Source organism: Atta cephalotes, assembly GCF_000143395.1.
Source record: "Atta cephalotes unplaced genomic scaffold scaffold00082, whole genome shotgun sequence".
Classification (NCBI taxonomy): domain Eukaryota; kingdom Metazoa; phylum Arthropoda; class Insecta; order Hymenoptera; family Formicidae; genus Atta; species Atta cephalotes.
This window is the reverse complement of record NW_012130146.1, coordinates 74,174-93,454: the sequence shown is the minus strand read 5'-3', so window position 1 is coordinate 93,454 and position 19,281 is coordinate 74,174. Positions and strand designations below refer to the sequence as shown.

The 19,281-nt window shown below is 29.0% G+C and overlaps 1 protein-coding gene across 1 annotated transcript in view; it reads right to left on the bottom strand.

Moving 5' to 3' along the window:
* The window catches only part of LOC105624571 (hormone receptor 4), a 165,569-nt gene that overhangs the window by 107,792 nt on the left and 38,496 nt on the right, over nucleotides 1-19,281 (bottom strand). The window contains exon 2 of the mRNA XM_012205929.1: nucleotides 18,448-18,552. Within this exon, the coding sequence (XP_012061319.1) occupies nucleotides 18,448-18,552 (105 nt within the window). The remainder of the gene's footprint in view (nucleotides 1-18,447; nucleotides 18,553-19,281) is intronic.

Here is a 19,281-nt window from a genome sequence, read left to right as displayed (position 1 = left end):
GAATTTGGCTCGTAAACTGACATTTTCAATCGAGAATAACTTTATGATGCAGACACAAATCGACTAATGTTTCTATGGGATTATGTTGACAGATGCCCAAGTTTATTGTATGACGTCTATGATCTATTTATTTCGACCACCACTTACCGCTAAAGCCATCTATAGGAAAACGGCGGAAGCAAAGTTGTACACCTAATACATGAGATTTGGATATATCGAATCCCGAGCGGAATTTCAGAAGCACTTATTACGCATCTTAGAACTATTAATACACCAAGATGAGATTAGTCTGATGAACAATATTTTGATATTGATTAAAACCGTGGATGAGAATTTATGAATTTTGTTTGAACCTTTTGAAATAAATTTTTGAGATAAATTATTAAAAAATGTCAATTTTTAAGAAAGACAATCGAATACTTAGAGTATATTGTGTCGGATCAAAGGATCACCCTGAGCGAGCAACATATAGAAGTCGTCAAAAGTTTATCCAGAAATGGTAATAGAAATGGTTCATGAGTTACAAAGATTTCTCGATCTAATTTCTAGTTTCTTCCGAAGATTCGTATCTAGATTCGTCGAAATAGCGAAATTACTATATTCATTATCGAAAAAGTATGCAACATTCGATTTAGACAAATATTGTATAGCAGCGTTTAAACAATTAAAGTCATCACTTATTATCTTTCTGGTATTGCAGCTGTATGATTCGCGTCGCCAAACAAAATTGCACACGAATGCGAGTTGCTTTAGCTGCATTATTACTTCAGAAGCAAAATTCGGGCGGCAGTTGCCTATTATAGCCAAGTAACAAATGCCGCAGAGAGTCGCTATCATTCATTCGAACTTGAAATGTTAGTCATGAAAGCACTCAAGAGATTTTATATTTAAAATATTTATATGACATCAAGTTTATGGTTATTGCTGATTGCCAAACTGATGCAATTGTGTATGCGATCAATAAGGTAAATTTAAATCCATGTATTGCACGTTGGACTATTCATTTGCAGAGTTATGATTTTACATTCAGCACCGATAAGATAACAAAATGACGCATGTGGATGCTCATTGTGACTCCAGTAGATATTATCTCACTTAAAAAAGAATTACAGTGTCATCAGTTGGCGGATCCTCAAATTCGTGCGATTTCAGACGGGCTCAAAGAGACAGAACATGACAAATTTATGTTAGTGGAAGGATTAATATATAGAAAGAACAAAGATAAACGATCCCGACTATGATAACAAACATTCTTCGTGTGTATCATAATAATAATGCTCATTGTGGTATAGAAAAAGTGATACAGAGAATAGGTAACGACTACTTGTTCCATAAAAAAATACAGATTTAGATAGATAATTGTTTAACGTATGTTTAACGTGTCTCATAGTCAACGCTTTAATAAATAGCAAGGAGAGTGAAATATAATTGGAAGAGACTCCTCAAATCCCCATGCATATGCATATAGACCATTTCCATTGTTCGTCGGCAAATGAACACAAACACATATTAGTGTTGATAGACTCATTTACAATGAGTTCACTGGCTTCTTCTAGTAAAAACCACAAATTCATGCGAGACAATCGAAAATTTGATTCCGATTTTTAATGTATTTGGTAACTCTATCATATTAGTGTTAGATCTTATTCACCTCCTCCGAATTTTTAAAATTTGTTCAAAGAAGAAGCATTAAGCACAAATCATTGCTGTAGTTGTTCCCAGTAGGGCTAACGATCTAATTGAAAGTGTAAATCGTTTCTTAAAATCATTCCTGCGAAAAGTTGTTGATGATCAACTTAATTGCCTTAATTGTCTATTAAGCTGGTATAGCCACTTCAATATCGAACGCGATTTACATCATATTTTAACGAATAGATTTTAAAATAGCATTGGACACATACCTACAAATATCACTTCGAGCACTTAGTGACTTTGCCCGTGTCTTTTGTTTATTTCCAGGGGTCAGACATTTGTTATTACCCACTCCATTTTTAATGTTTTAAAAGTACTTTTTGATTCATATTAATCTGGATCCCCCACCAGCGCAAATCGAGTTGAGATGTGATGAAAATTTTAGTGCTATTTTGTTGCTCTAACTGTTTAGTAGCAAAAAAAAAGAAAATGGGAGAGGGCTTAGGTTAATGGCAGCGTTGATGAAAAGTTACATGTACAGAATTTTGCTCGCATGTTTTTGGTATTAAAAAGTTTCTCGTAACATATACTAAAATATATCCATTTTCGAATTTGTTGCTAACTCTGACACATAAAAAAATAATAAGTTTGTCCGGATCAACGTTCACGTCGAGCTCTAAATTCCCTTAAACATTGTTTAAAAAATTTGTTGCTTGCTTGTTTTTAATACCAAAATGTTCGTAACATATACTATTGAAATATACCAAATACAATAACAAATTAGTTGAGAACAACAAATTTTTTAAAATGTTTAAGGTAACTTAGAGTTGAGCGCGAATGCCAATCCGGATAAACTATCTTGATAACATACAATATGTTACGAGGAACTTTATCTCTATTAAGCTGACACTTCAGCACAATCAAAAAACACGATCTGTATCACATTTTGTTATTTTTGTTTGCTCTATACCCAATTTTTTTGCTCCAGCCAATTTGCTAAAACCTATAGCTGTGTTAACTTAAGAATAAAATTAGCACAGCCATGAAGAAAAAAAGCAGCAAATGAAAAATCAAATACGTATTTTTGTGAGTTGTTATGTTGTATTTTAGGGCTGTTTTTTTGCTAACTATTTGTTCTATTCCTGATTTTTTGCTTCAACATTATTTAATTTAAAAAATTCGACCAATAGTGTGACGATGAGTGTGCTAGCTTGTTTACAAGAGTAAAGTACATTAAAGTAATTAATTGCTGGGCTAATTTTGATCTCAAAATGTTTTTGTTCCGAATTTTTTGCTCTTTTCCGTTCGTAGAAAATTAATTTCAAAAGAGGGAGTGCTAACTTCACGTTACGCTAGCACCCTCACTTCCATAAAACACATATAGAGTAGGGGAAAGTTTTCACAATTTCAGTATTAGATTTTTTAAACAATTAATTATTATGATTAAAATATATCAATATGATAGATAGAATTTTTCTCTACATTTTCATACGAGTAATGTTCTATACACTGTATAGTTTTTTCATAAATGAAATGTTGCATTATAGTTAATTTATCCTGATATGTTGTATAAATTGGTACATATCATCACAGTATAAATTGCGTCTATGATAAAGAAATCTATGTGAAATTAATCAAAACATAATAGAAAAATAATAGAAATAAAAATTAAATAGTAGATATGTACGTTTTAATAAAAATTATATCTTTCAAAATTATTTTGTAATAATCAAATAGCAAAATGTTACAGAAAAATAAATGTAAATTATTTCGCTTGTGTGAGATGTCATCGATAAGAGACCAAAAAGAGAGAAATAAAATTACTTGTTAATTACTTCATCTTGACATACCATGATTCTCATTGAACAATGAGAAATCTGCTATCAATTTCATTTTATTGCTTGATGACAAAAATATCATGATTAAAAATTTGAAGATATTTAACTAAATCATCTTCACAAAATTGATGCAATATGAAAATCTTTCATTCCATTTTGGTTTCTTAGTACATTAATATAGACTATATATATCATTAAATCATATATATATATAATCATATATTTAAATGTTACAAAGATTTTGAAAAAACTCTGTGAAGTCGAAACGTTAATTATTTGTATTTGTAAAAGAAAAAAATGTTTATTAGCTTTAAGCACGTTATCATTCTTATATTATTACTCGTAATTATTATTGTTTTTTAATATTTTATTTATTATTAAACAAGAAAACGAGCCATTTTTAACTTGTTAACTAAATTATTTTAATTCTATCCTATTTTAATATAGAAATATAAAATATAAAGCGTTTTGTCGGAATTAAATTGTAATAGAATGTTTACATATGCAGTACAGCGAATTAATCTAATTTTTTCTTGTGAGTCAATACATTCCCTGAATATGTCTAATTTGATTATTTATTATAACAAATTACCATTGTTATTCAAAATAACATATTGTATATTAACAAACACTTTTCTTTGAATAAATAATACATCGTTTAGATTTGTTTTCTTAAATCGAAGGACATTATTGCGAAATTATGAAATGCTCAAACATTGTCTGCTCTTGAATCGGATCTTTTTCTTTTTCTATTATGATACTTGTTTGATTAAGGGGCGGGAGGGGAATTCATGTAGAAGATTGAAAAAAATCAAAATTTCTTTTTTATAAAGTAATAGTATGTAATATAATATATACAACAAAAATGTCAAAGCCGTAAAACTGAATTCGAAAATTTAAGACAGCAATACAGCTATTAGTGGTAGTGGCACGCTGTGCCGAGCGGTACCCGCAGGTATAAAAACACATCGCCCTTCCTGTCAGTTCTTTTGTAGTTGCTCGAAAAGAAGCTTTACTACATTTTGAGGAAGAAGAAGGATTAATATACAAACCTGACATTGGAGATTAAAACAGCTGTAAATTTCTAAAAAAAGTTATTTTTCTGTAGCGAAAACTTCAAATGCGTTTTCGGGCGTATGAGCGGCGTGGAATGTAACTCAAACAATTTTAAAAAGCTTGCGTACATATATTCTATAGCATCTTCTTCATATAAACCTATTTTTACTTGTTTTTGAAATAAACAATTGTTTTTTTAGTGTTATTTGTCTTAAAACGCATCTTTTTTTTAGAATGTCACTATTTTTTTATTTTTGCCTTTTTTAACTTAAAAATAGATTTATGCCAAACGTATATTCATTAACTAACGTTTTGAATTTTTGATTTCGAATAAAAAGAGCCCTACACTCCATGGCGCAAAGCACTTTTTTTTTAATGGTTGGTATATCCTCATAATATTAATATTTAAATACATATTATAAAAATAAAAATTTTTTTCAAATCTATAATTAAGTATAATAAAGTATAGTAAAAATTTTAAAAACATTCAATATATTCTTAATTCTACAATAGGTGTTTTAAGCCGTAAGAAATTGACTAATTACAGTCGAATGCGAGGAGAATAATTGATTGTAATTCGTCCATTCCTTATAGCTTAAGTAAAAATTTATTGTAGATCCGGGATTAAGCTAGCATATCCATGGGTTTTAGCGGTTAGAGCAAAAAATCAGGAATAGAGCAAAAAATATAGGTCGCGTTTGATTGTGTTGAAGTGGCTGTGCCAGCTTAATAGACATAAACTGGAGAAAGCCCAATTTCGCTCATGTAGTATTTTGGTTAGAAAAATGTTACTAGCTACATTTGAAGATATCTTGTATCGCGCTTTATATTTCTCACTGAGATAAAATATAATTTGTTCATTACTTTCGGATTGAGAGCACGCAGTAATATATATACGAATCGCCGAATTAAAATAATGAAAAAAATGTGTATCGATTGTTTGTAACATGTTTATCTCATTAAAATCATTGAAAACATATTGTGCGTACAATATTATAAATTTTGATTATATGAATATTCGAATGATTGCTCAGTTGTATATTGTAAATTTGATCTTTGTACATCATTCACTGTTGAAATTGTTGAAATGTTCTTTCACAATAAATATGTGCAGGAGAGTTGTAAATCATGCGTTTTGAAAGTACCGTACTTTTGTTTTATTCCTATAATTAGTACGTGCGATTGTAAAAGAGACCGGACCAATAGACTATAGGGGTAAGTAGAATAATCGAGGCTAGGTTAAAAACAAAACACGCGTAAACCCGTAAATGTGTCTGAACACGCAGCAGCGAGTGCTGCTCAGTCTATTATAACATTTCGTTGCGAACGCATCTATGATAAAAGTTATGCTACAATTTTAAAAATCGTACACGTAAATATTTTTATTCTTAAAGTTTTTATTTTGCAATCGTATATGAGTGTCTGTGATATTTGATTTTTATTTAGATAGTAAGTGTAGTTCTTAAGGATGTTTATCATTATTCAATAATATCGTATATTCGATATTTTTTGTTGCTCAATATAAAAATATTGAATAAAAAGTTACGAATAAAATATCGACTAGATATTTTTTTACGTCTATACTTTTGGATCCAATGAAATGTGCCAATTAGATGCAAGAACTTTTAGTGAACAGTATCGAGTTTGGGACTATAAATAAACGGAGCCTTCTCTACATCAAATAATCAAATATCACAGATCTTTGTTCGTAAGTTCTAAAAAATTGAGTTTTTTTTTAAATCTATTTGTTGTGCGATGATATAATGTCATTCAGAATGAATATAGATAGTTTTAAAATATCTGAATATATTCAGTCGATATTTTTGCTTGATATTGATATGTCTAGTGCTTACTTAGTAAAGTCCAACTTTTTTTGTTTATTTGTCTTTGTTATCGTGTACTTTAATGTTTTTAATTAATATTTTTAAAAAAATGAACGAATAGAATTAACCACACCATGGAGATATATGATTCATTTAACGATTCTTATCTGGAGATACTGATAGTGTCTCGGCGCATATAAGATATGCGACTACCGTGGCTACTTTATGCAAGATCGAGAATTGTGAGGGATTGAGATTATTACATTTCAATAACAGTTGGATCGATTAGGTTCTATATATGTTCAATCGATATCCACTTAAATTGTGTAATAAAAGTATTTTTATTTTTTTTCCTATGTGCCCTAAGAGCGGAGATATTGCGACGCAAAGTCTCGATGTGAAACTTTTCACATAGATAGAAGTAAGATACGTCGTTATTATTGTCATCGACCAAAAATACAATTTTAACTTTCTGTTTACATGCGTACTGACAGTTGTCGATGTCGTTGCGCAGATATTTTATATGATGAAAAAGCTGCGCAACGATACAATTGTCAGTAGGCGTATAAAACAGTTACGGAATCGCGCTCCTGCTGGCCAAATGTACTGTTACACATTTCGGCGCGAGAGTGCGCTAGTCATCTGAATGTACTATTGGACATTTTGGCGTAAAAATGCGTTAGCGTATTGATTCATCGCTAGTGATGCATAGTAAACGAAATAAATAAAAATTATACGTATTTGTTAATAACTCAAGGAATAATAATAAAAAATCATCGATTTCTAATTGTTTCTAATTAATTATTAATTAAGATTTAACAAAAAGAAATCGAATGTGGAAATTACATTGCTAGTAATTATTAATTAAGCTAGGAAATGATAATGAAAGTGATTTATTCGTCATCGATCTTTATTTATTTATAAATTCATAACAAAAGCGAATCGAATGGAAAAGAAATTATACACTGATATTTGTTAACTAAGCTAGAAAATGATAATGCAATTTATTCGATATCGATCATTTGTTTATAACTCAATATTTAATAAAAGGAGATCAAATGAAAACAAAATTATACACTATATTTATTAACTAAACCAGGAGTATGGTCAATGCGATGTTGCAAACGCTTTGAAGCGTTTTTTAATTAATTAGTTTGTAAAATTCTTTCTTCTAATTGGTCCATTAAAGCATTTGTAGCGAGACTTTGACCAGAAGATGATGATAAAGTGATTTATTCGATCTCGATCTTCATTTGTTTATAGCTTAATATTTAACAAAAGGAGATCGGAGGGAAACGAAATTATACATTGGTATTATTAACTAAACTAGGAAATGATAATGAAAAAGCGATTTATGTCTATTTTTTTATAATTAATATTTAACGAGAGGATATCGAACGGAATTGAAATTATACACTGATATTTGTTAACTAAGCTAGGAAATGATAATGACAAAGTAATTTATTCGATAACGATCTCCATTTGTTTGTAATTTTAATATTTAACAAAAAGAGATCAAACGGAAACGAAATTATTCGCCGGTAATTGTTAATTAAGCTAGGAAATGATAATGAAAAAGAAATTTATTCATCATCAATCTCCATTTATTTATAATAATTTATAACCTAATATTTGACAAAAGGAAATCGGATGAAAAGGAAATTATATGTTGGTATTTATTAACTAAGCTAGGTAATGAAAAAGCGATTTATTCGACCTCGATCTTCATTTGTTTATAACTTAATATTTAATAAAAGGAGATCGAATGGAAACGAAATTACATGGCTGATAATTGTTACCAACTTAGGAAATGTTAAGTTAAGAAATGATACTGAAAAAGTGATTTATTGTCATTGATCTCTTTACTTATAATTAATTAATATTTAACAAAAGAAGATCGAGTGGAAACAAAATTATACCTTGTTTATTAATTAAGAGTCACACACAAAAAACTTAAGGCAACAAGTCATAAGCAGTAGGGCTTCAAGATTGATTCAGATTTAAAGCTATCCGCATATCCGTTTATCCGAATTACGAATATAATGCTTCAAATTCGGAAATTCAAATTTTCTAAGCTATCGGAATCTGAGATTCGGTTAGTCAACAAATAACTTTTGTAACTTATACGACTGTTTAACAATCAGAAATATTCCTACGCTAGATACTTTTACTCTCATGGAAATGTTTATCATTTTTTTATTTTATATTCATGTTATACCGTGATCTAGCAGCGCCAAGTTTACTTCTTTAACTTTTTGTGATAACACTTAAACAAGATAACGCAATTATGGGTTGTATTCTTTATTTAATTTGGTATGAGATTTAAGTTAGCGCCAGTTGTTGATATTGAATCTTTTATACGAATGATACATAGCATTAAAGTTGATATTATTTATTTAATTTAGTATTCAAATTACATGGGATTTAATTTCACGCCAATTGTTGATATTAAATCTTTTTTATAAATGATACAAAATTATGCGGAATGTAATTTGAAGCCAATTTTGTTGAGATTAAATCTTTTGTACGAATGATACACATCATTAGAGTTAAGTAATCAAAGATAGTATCACTTGCGTTTTACTTTTTAATTTGATAGAATTTAACTTAATTAATTAATATTGTAGCATCTTTAATTTTTCATTTGAGTATATAAGTTAATTTTTTTCGAGGAGTAATAATTTTTGACAGAGAATTAAAGTTGAGTTGGAATAAAAAGATCTTCAAGAATATCTTTAAAGAAAAATTAAAACTACTATTAATTGGGTTGATAGATAGTACCTACTCAATATTTCATTCCATTAAAATGATTTACCTCAATGGTAAATATTATAAGTTTAATTCCCTCACGTCCAATCTCAAACAATGAAACTAGGCTCATTCGATGTGTTTTTGCACAAAACGAACGAGCAATTTAGCAAAAAGAAATATTATTCTGCCCTGCGAAGCAAATGTTTGTGTTCAAAATTTTCATATTTTTATAAAAATTTTATTAATAATAGTAGCCAAAGATGTAACTTAAAATTATTTTAATATTAATTTTTATTTTAATAATTTTATATAATCATTATCCCACACCATGACTCACTTTACCGGTCCCGAGACTAGCTGAATCATAAAGATGAAATGCATTTAAAAAAATGCATTTATTTCATATCAGTTTCCTATTATTATTAAAATATTATTAGATAATCAAATATATGTAGAAACTGGTGTAGAATTCATTTTTTGTTGATAAGTCTCTTAATTTCGTTGTTTGTAAAAATTCGAAACTAAAAAAAATAAGTATACTAATCTCGATCTTCCTTAATTAAAAATATTTTTAGAAAAGGTGACATTGAACCGTCAAGAGTAACTATAGGATGAATAAATTATTATTTTTTATTTCATTGATTATTTGTAGAATTAATTATTTATAATTATTTATATGCAAGCAATTATTTCTTTAAATAATTGCTTGCATATAAATAATTATAAATATAATTATAAAAATAAATTAATTTTTTTGGACATTGTTATAATTTATATACAATTTCATTTTACAAATTCGCTACAGTCTTAACGTAATCGCAACTCCGTCACCGAGTTTATCGATATACATCGTGATATACTTATTTTTCTTATTGTTAAAATTCTTTTGTTAAAATAATAAACTGATATGAAAAAAAATTAGAAAATATACATATATGTATGATATATGCAAATAAATATATGAATAATAAATTAAGATAATTATTTACATTAGAGAATGTCCTCCAATAACCTTGACCTTGACGTATATTGTCCCTGAGTGACCTCCAACAAGTTTTAGCCGTTGCTCGTTATTCATTAAAAAAATATTATTAATATTATATTAGTCAAAGTTAGTAATTATTTTCCTGGGTCCATATTCCATAAACGTCTATCGACAGCTATCGATAACTAACGATAGCCAATGGCAAGAATTATTTTAGGAAAAAAGTGCAGTTCTTATTGGTTGTTGCTACTTAACGATACTGATAATAATCAGTGTACAAAATATGGGTCCTGTTCATAAAAAGTTAGATAACTCTAGGTAGGTAAAGAGGTACGATGTAGATCGATTAAGGAAATACGACTTCCACGCGAAGCAAATTCCACTCCACCTTTCCCTCTGCCAAGGAGCTTTCTATGCGAAGCGAGTATCATCTCATCTCCCTTTCTGCCTAGGGATGCATGATTTTCCATGTGAAGCGAGATCCATCACACCTCCTCCTCTGTCAAGGAGTATCCAACTTTCTACGAGAAGCGAGTTCTATCTCATCTCTTACCCTGTCTAGAAGTGCACGCGGCTTTCCACGCGAAACGAGTTCACTTCACCCCCCCCCCCTCTCTTACCAATCGACCGATTTTCCACATAAAGGGAAGTTCATCCCATCTTTTCTAGGGGCGTATGATTTTTCACGCAAAGCGAGGACCACCTAATACTAAAATATGGGCTAGGATATATTTTTTCGGGGATTTGCCGCGTCCTCCATAGTGGCATGTACTGCACACTTATGTTTTATAACGCAAAGTCCACCTCCATCTCCTCTCTACTTAGTATGAGGCAGAAGGACAGATAGGATAAACCTCGCTTCGCGTTGTAAAATGTATGCGTGGAGGCAGTATGTGCTCATAGAAGTACCCTCTTATGAGCGGCCCACTGACTTAAAAAAATATAACCTAACCCATAATTTAATTTTGGGTGGCTTTGCGTAGAAAATCGCGCACTCCTAGGAGGAAATGGGATAAATCTCGCTTTGCAAGTCGTATTCCCTTAATCGGTCCACCCCATACTTCTCTCCCTGCTTATCTGACTTTTCATGTAAAACAGGGAAATAATTACTTTGACTAATAATAACTTTTTAACGAATAACAAGCGACAGCTAAAACTTGTTGGAAGTCACTCAAGGTCATGACCTTGACAAAATACAATATGTCAAAATCAAGATCATTGATGAGGGGTTCCGCAATATAAATACTTATTTAATCTTTTAAAAATTTATAATAAAAGATTAAAAATGAAATTAGTACAAATATTCAATTGATTGAAATTATCAAACATATATAAGAGTTTCAAGAAACAATTAAGAACATTGTGAAGATAAATTAACTTATTTTTTTAAATATAATTAATCTTTCATGTTAAACTTTTAAAATAGATAATAATAAAATTCATTTTTTAGTTTCATCAAATAATTAATAGAAGAAGGAAAAGTAAAACACAACTTTATAATAAGTATAGAATATCGATATTAAAAAGAATTAAAATTTTTATTTAAAATTTTGTTCATGATATTTATTGTTACGTTTAGTGGATGTTTTTTTCGTTTTGCGAACGTTCAATTAATAAAATAAGGGACGAACAAATACGTGTACAATCGATAACACGAATTCGAGGAAAGTTTCCAGTCGAAAAACTATGTTTATTTAGAATCGAGTTTATTTAGATCCGCGATAATAAAATTTATATAGCATTAACGCATTGGAAATCAAACGTTAAATCTCCTTTCGAACGTTAAGGAAAAGGAAATCGTCAAATAATCATTATCAAACCACGCCAAGGTACTAAGTTAGGCTGTGAAACGATTTCCGCGATAATAAGCATGGACACGATACTCGAGAGAAGGTGAAATGTTTAATCATCTCACACCGATATCACGCGAATCCAATAATAATGGTCCCACGCGTAGGCATTTAAAACAGGATCATAAATTTAATAATGACATCTTCCGATATTAGGAAAATCAATAAAAATTGCAACATGCTTCTTGCTTTCCAAGAGGCACGATTAACTAAATCCAGGGATATTTGCTCATCGCTCAACGCCAGAGCAATTGGATAAAATGTAGTTAATTTTTCCCGCTTATAACTAAGACTTAAGCAAATATATAATAATAAAAAATATAATAAGAAATAAGAAAAGAATAAAAGATAATAAGAAAAGAAATTAGTAATTCACAAGCCATTCTCTACCTGTAACAAAACTGGTCAATGGGTGACTATGAATCTGAAATCTTTTAGGAAGGTTACGTATTATCACCAAAAATAAAAGCAAATCAAAACTTACAGCGCGGGCGAAGCTAAACAACTTTCCAATTAAAACCAGTTAAAACTGTTATCATATCAAGGGGAAGAAAAAATGAATCTGATTCTTCGATTTCTCAATCAGACATATCCTATCAAAGAACCACCTCCAAAAAATTATTTATATAAAAATTATTTGTATAAACCGCGACATCGCGAGATACAAAGCAGAGAAGCGAAAAGAAACAAAAGAGCGAAGAGAATACGAGAGCGGAAAGAATAAAAGAGCAAAGAATAAGAGAACGAGAAAACAAGATGAAGAACAACAAAATTTCAAATTCGCGCTTACATAGTTGTTCATTAGAGTCTGTGCGCGATCTTTTCAATCGGGTGAATTATTTTTTCGGCTTCCGATACCTGGAATATTCCGACAGCAGAAAATTGTAAGTTTCTTATTATTATTATTATTATTTTATTGTTCTCCGAAATTAAAGTAACTCACTAAAGAGAGCAAATAATTCATTAGTTCAAATTGTCTCATTAAATATTCAAATATTCTCGAAATCGACAGAACAAACACCTTTCTCTCTCCTCTTTCCCATATTTAGTCCTTGTTGATTTTTTTCACTTCTTTCCCCTTTTCTCCGTTATAATTTATGAATTGAATTAATTTCCATATCGCCTCTCCGTTTGCATATATATATATATATATATATATATATATACACACACACACACACTGCAGATTCATGCTCGCCCAATGGTTAACTCTGACGAAAAACATGTATTGCCTCTTGCCTCTTGTAATTAATAATTTTGCGATTAATAATTTAAGTAACTAACCGCGTTTCATAATATAAATTCTTTAAATAGCTCATTGTAATTAGTTTATAGAAAAAATACTAGATTACTCTTATAATATGTTAAAATGATAAAAATGATAAATTGCAAATAAAGATAAGATAATTTCTTAAAATGTTGTAATACTAAATAATTTTTGTTTAATATAAACATATATAAAATGTAAATAATAAACTAATAAACTAGTAGTAATATTGTTAATATTCTACTTGCATCAATTTCTATTTATTTTAGAATCATAAGATCGTATTCATTCCCACTGCTTTTCAGAGATCGCACATGTCCAGTCCCGAAATTATAAGAATCAAGTTCCTTGACTCAAAATTCGGACTGACGTTCGCACTGCTCATCGAAAACAAGTGTTATAATATCTCTTCAGGATGTTGATCCATACTCCGGAGCGGTAAAAGTGCGTCCGACTTTCAGGTATTCGCCTCTGCGCGTATACTTGTGAGAAAATCTACGTTCTTCAATACCCTCTCCTTTGCTATCTATCCAAGCGATCCCGAAAAATAAAACTTTTCAAAGGGTAAACGTAACATATATTATATTTCATGAATGATGTAGATTAAAACAAGATGTTTATATATTGTCTATATTCAATGTGAAATAAATATTAATTGTCTGTACATCTTGTAATTTAGAAAATTTTTTTGAATTTAATTTTATTATTTTAATTCTTCTTTTATTAAAAAAAAATAGAATTTGAGGTATGACGCGCGTTTATTTATTTAAGAGTATATATTATACAGGGTGAGTAAAAAGTCCCGGACCGCGAAATATCTCGAAAACTAAGCATTTCCAAAAGAATTGTTTTCTACAAAGTTATAGGATTTAATATGATCTATTCACTGATCTGATTAATCTGACCTTGAGTATAGCGTCACCAAGATCACATTGATTTTTTTTTAATGGAACATCCTACTTTTTATCCAGAATCTAATAGCTGGTGTAAAGAGCTTTTCAAAACACTACAATAAAATTATTTTTCATAAAGTACTTTTCGAGTTATGAGATTTAAAAGTTATAACACCACTAACATTATCATTATCCAGTGCGTAGATGGTTTTAAAAATTGGATTTCGCACGTTAAAATTTCATATTTAAAAAATCATATCTCTTGATATAAATACAATAGTTACTTACCACGTGGTCTACCGCCACGCCTATCGCCATAGGCAAAAATGCTACATTATGCTAATAGTGTAAGGATTGGTTGGAATACACAAATGTTGTGGAGAATAGGAGCGATGATAACTGTGAACTCTCAAAATAAAAATTATTTTTGAAAGTATTTTTAATAAGGAACACCGGAAAAAAAATTCTAATCAATATTTAATTTGATAATCATAACTCAATTTTATGATCAATTTGATAATAACATTTTAATAAACAATGATTGTCGGTTAAAATATTCTGGAAGTTATTCATGATATTGACAAAATATATTAAGATTCTTACCTCATTTTCCCCTTGCTACGGAGCGCATGACTTTCCACGCGAAACGATTCCCACTCCACCTTCCCCCCCGTTACAGGATGCACGACTTTCCACGCAAAGCGATTCCCATCTCACACCTCTTCCCTCCCTCCCCCTTCCTGCTATGGGGCGCACAGCTTTCTACGCGAAGCAAAGTCTTTTCTTTCTTTTTATTATTTTTCTTGTATTCTTCGCTAGAAATGCTTCCGAAAATCATTTTCTCGAGAGGCCACAGTTATCGTGTCAAGGAATATATTAATAAACATCGGTAACACACTGTTAGTTGTACTGTTCCGTCTGTCTGATATCTTTAGTGAATTTAGAGACTCTTTCTCTTTCAAGCGTTCGTAAAATTTTCCTATGATGGCTATGTTGTCGAAAAAAGAACATTTAATTCTGTTAATAATGAAAAGGAATAGAGATAAAAAAGATTATATCAAGAGAGACATGTGATTTTTTCAATGCAACTTTTAATACGCGAGATCCAATTTCAAAATCGATAATAAAAATAGTTCAATAAAGCTTTATCGAAAAGCTTAATACGTCTCCTAGAAAAATTACAAAAAACAAAGTCAGCCAATCATCAGTGTAATATTAAAAAAAAATAGATTTCATCTATTTTTAATTTAAATTCTATAAAATGCTTTTTATGTGCAAGAGTTAGTTCATAAATATTTTGACCGGAGACTAGAATTTTATGAATTTATTAAGGCACACAGAAATGATTTCATAAATAATATTGTCTTTTTTGATAAAGCTAGTTTCGAACTTCATGAAAATGTTAATCATCAGAATTTCCGATATTGGAGCACTGAAAATCCACATTTGATGAAAGATAACAAATCTCAATATCCTGGTAAAGTCAATATCTGAGCAGGAATAATTGGAGATCATTTAATAGGTTTTTTATCAAAATTTTATGGAAATTTGAATTCTGAGATGTATGAAACAATTAAGCAAATTATTCTTGCTATGCGAAATCTCTTTTCTAACGATTTTGATTGCGTGTAGTTCCAGCAAGATGAAGCTTCAGCACATTTCAGATTAAAAGTACGAATATTATTGGATGAAACTTTTCCAAACAGATGGATTAGGAGGCGTGGAATAATTGATTGGCTTCAAAGATCTTTTGATCTGACCACTTAATTTCTTTTTATAGAGATTCTTAAAAGAAAGTGTTTATAAAACAAAATCTGGAAAATGTGGAAGAATCGATGCAGAAAATAACTGACGAAATGAATTTAATAACTGTTGATATGTTGAGAAAAGTTCAGAAATTCTGTTCAATTAAGGCTAAGACGCATTGTCAAGTGGTGGAAAGCAATTTGAACATAACATCTGATACAATCATTATCAACTCTTGCACATAATGCATTTCATAGGAGAAGTATTCTTTTACAAATTGAACAACTAATATGGGGTAACATTTTTAATTTTTACTAAATTTTTTTACGCATTTCCTATATAAAATAAGTCGACATGTATTTTGGCAATTTTTTTTGTCAATATTTTTTAAAATACGAAAGGTTAAAAACTCGCTGATTATGTACTTATTAAAATCATGATAACTCCACTTCTATACATCCTATACAGTCCAAATTGGACTCATTTTAAATATAAAAAAATTACATTTACGTATTCATTATTACTAATAATTCATTATTACTATAATTATTTGTTAAATTATGATTATTATATAAACAATTAAAATATTTAAAGTCATTTTGCTGCTCAAGGTCATCAAAATAAAAATTAAAAAATATACTATCATATTCCTCATTAAATTTTCTATAAAAGTCATATTTTTTTAGAATGGTCATTTGATATTATTTGCGTGGAAAAAAATATATAATATATATATATAAAATATATATATAATATATATATGTAATATATATAAAAATATATAATAATTTCCGCAGCGCGGCGGCGAGTGGCGCGAAGACGGGCGACTGGTCACTGAGTCCGTTTCGTCGCCATACAGTAAAGCCTGTTCTATAATATGCTTTTTGTTTCCTATTTCTTGCTTTTTGCTATTTTTTACAGCTTGTCTTTTTGCTTCTTATCCAGTTTTTTGTTTTATATCGTCCGTTGTTTTATATCCGAGATAAAAGTTAACGAACTTCGAAAGAAACAAGAAATACGTAACAAGAAATACAATTGTCGATAAAGAGTTACAAAGGAGAAAAAAGCAAAAGATAAAAAACAAGAAATAGGAAACAAAGCACATTGTAGAATAAGCTTAAGTGCGCGAGAGACTAAAAGAAATTTAAAAAGATAATATAATCAATTTTTATTTATTATAATTCGGTAAAATAATGATTATAATAAAATTGTTATTAATATGATTGATGATATTTCGATAATAATATATAATAATAACAATGCTAAGAATGTAAATAATATAAAACAAAGAAAACAAATAATTGTAGTTATAATACGATCACATTAATGAACCGAAAATAAGGAAAGAAATGTGTGTTATTGATGTTATTTTAAAGAGATGAATAATTAAATTCAAAATTAGTGACTAATTATTTATTAACCATGCATTGAAAGAAAATATTGATTGCTGCAACAATTTAAATAGTAAAATATGGCATTTTTAAGTAAAATATAGCATTTTTAATTTGGCTGTAGCAATCAAAAAAGTTTTTGGTTGTAATAGCAAGTTGCGTTAGTCTACTCGCAAAGTCAGTATATGATTTCGATAGGCTAATTCAACTAAAAATTTGTTGCTACAATCAAAAATCTTTCCTTTCAGTGTGTCATTATTTTATTATATATTTTATTATATATTATTATTATATTTTATTATATATTACATTTTAATCAACACTGAGAGAAAAGTATATCGTATTTGTAACTATAATTGCATGGCAAAATAATTATGGTCAGGAGCATCACTTTTATAATTATTATTGCTATAATGTCAATAACAATAATCTTATATGTATAGTTATAACGTTTTATAGTATAAAATTATATGCAAATATGATTTATGTATAAGATAACCATATAATTAGTTGAATGAATACATATTATGGTCATAATTCAGTGTTCAGGTTACTATAATTCATATGGTCCAAATAATTATAAATTTATACTTGTCGCAAAAAATGACTAGTCGCACAACCCCATAAATTATAGTTAAATGATTATTTCAACTATTTCTTTCTCTTAGTATAGAAAGTGCCTGTGGAAGAGTTTTAAATATCTTTATTTATTGAGAATTGATTTTACATCGATTATTAAAGAAATATTTTATAAAAGATGATACATATGTATCATGTATCATCTTTTCCGTATGTAATATTTCGAAGTGTAAGTATCGTACATTAATAAGTCAGATTACACGAGAATAATCATTTCAATATACAAATTTTTATTTGAATATCTTATCTGGCACGTTTTTTAATGTAATTCACATAGCGAAGATAAATACGAAGCTGCATTTTCATTGATCTTTTTTTCTTCCTGTTCTATTATGAGCAATTGCTGTAAATCAAGATGCTTGATATTAAAAGATGAATAGCGGAAATAAAACATAATGAGATACTATTATAATAACGCTGCGACACATTGCAAAAGATATCATTGCGGTATTCCTATGGAAAAATGTTTTACGTTCCATTTCCCCTGGCAGAATTAATGTTAATTCTATTAAATGTTAATTCAATTCACATGGAATTTTAACGTGATATTACAGTATATCTTCGAGGCGTTCTTACCGTCGCTACTACATCGGGAGTCGACCTTTCTCCTTTTCAACTTGAGGTCTTGAAACAAGCTCATGTTTTCTATCTCACACGGGCTGCTCGGAAGGGTCATAATTCCTGAAAGCAGAAAATGACAAAATCAGCCTGTCATTCGTTAAATGAATTATTCACAACAGGGAAACGATTTATTCTTAAATGATTTTGCAGAAATATTTAAAGCAGTACTAAATAAGATCATATTTTCGTACTTAAGTCAATTCGTATAACAATTATATATTATATTTTTATATTTATTTCAAAGTGAAATTTCAAAATGAGTTTAATCTTTACGATTCAACTTTTACAAATTCTGCAGATAAATGATTTTATCATTTTCATATAACTGAATAACTTTCTTTTGTGCAAAATATGTTAAAACTGAAATTCAACCATAAACGATTTATTAAAACTATACGTATATGTAAATACACAACTATAAGAATTAAAAATCTATAATGGTCGAAGCTGGATTTTAATTTAAATAATTTCTATGTGAATTTATCAGAGTTGGGTAAGTTAATGGCTTATAAAATTAATAAATTAAGTTGAAAATTGAAAAAACAAAAAATTAATTTAATAAAACTTAAGATTAAATTAACTTAAGTTAAAAAAAGTTAATTTTAAAAACAATTATTTTTGAGATCAGAATGATTTAATTTTTCTTAAAATGAGATTACTTTATATAACGATTACAATATAGATTATTAAGTAATTTATTTTTTTTATTCACATATAAATGTTATCCAAAAAAATGTACATGAAAATTTAGAAAATGGGTAGATATGCAGCATTGTTTTACAATTCTTT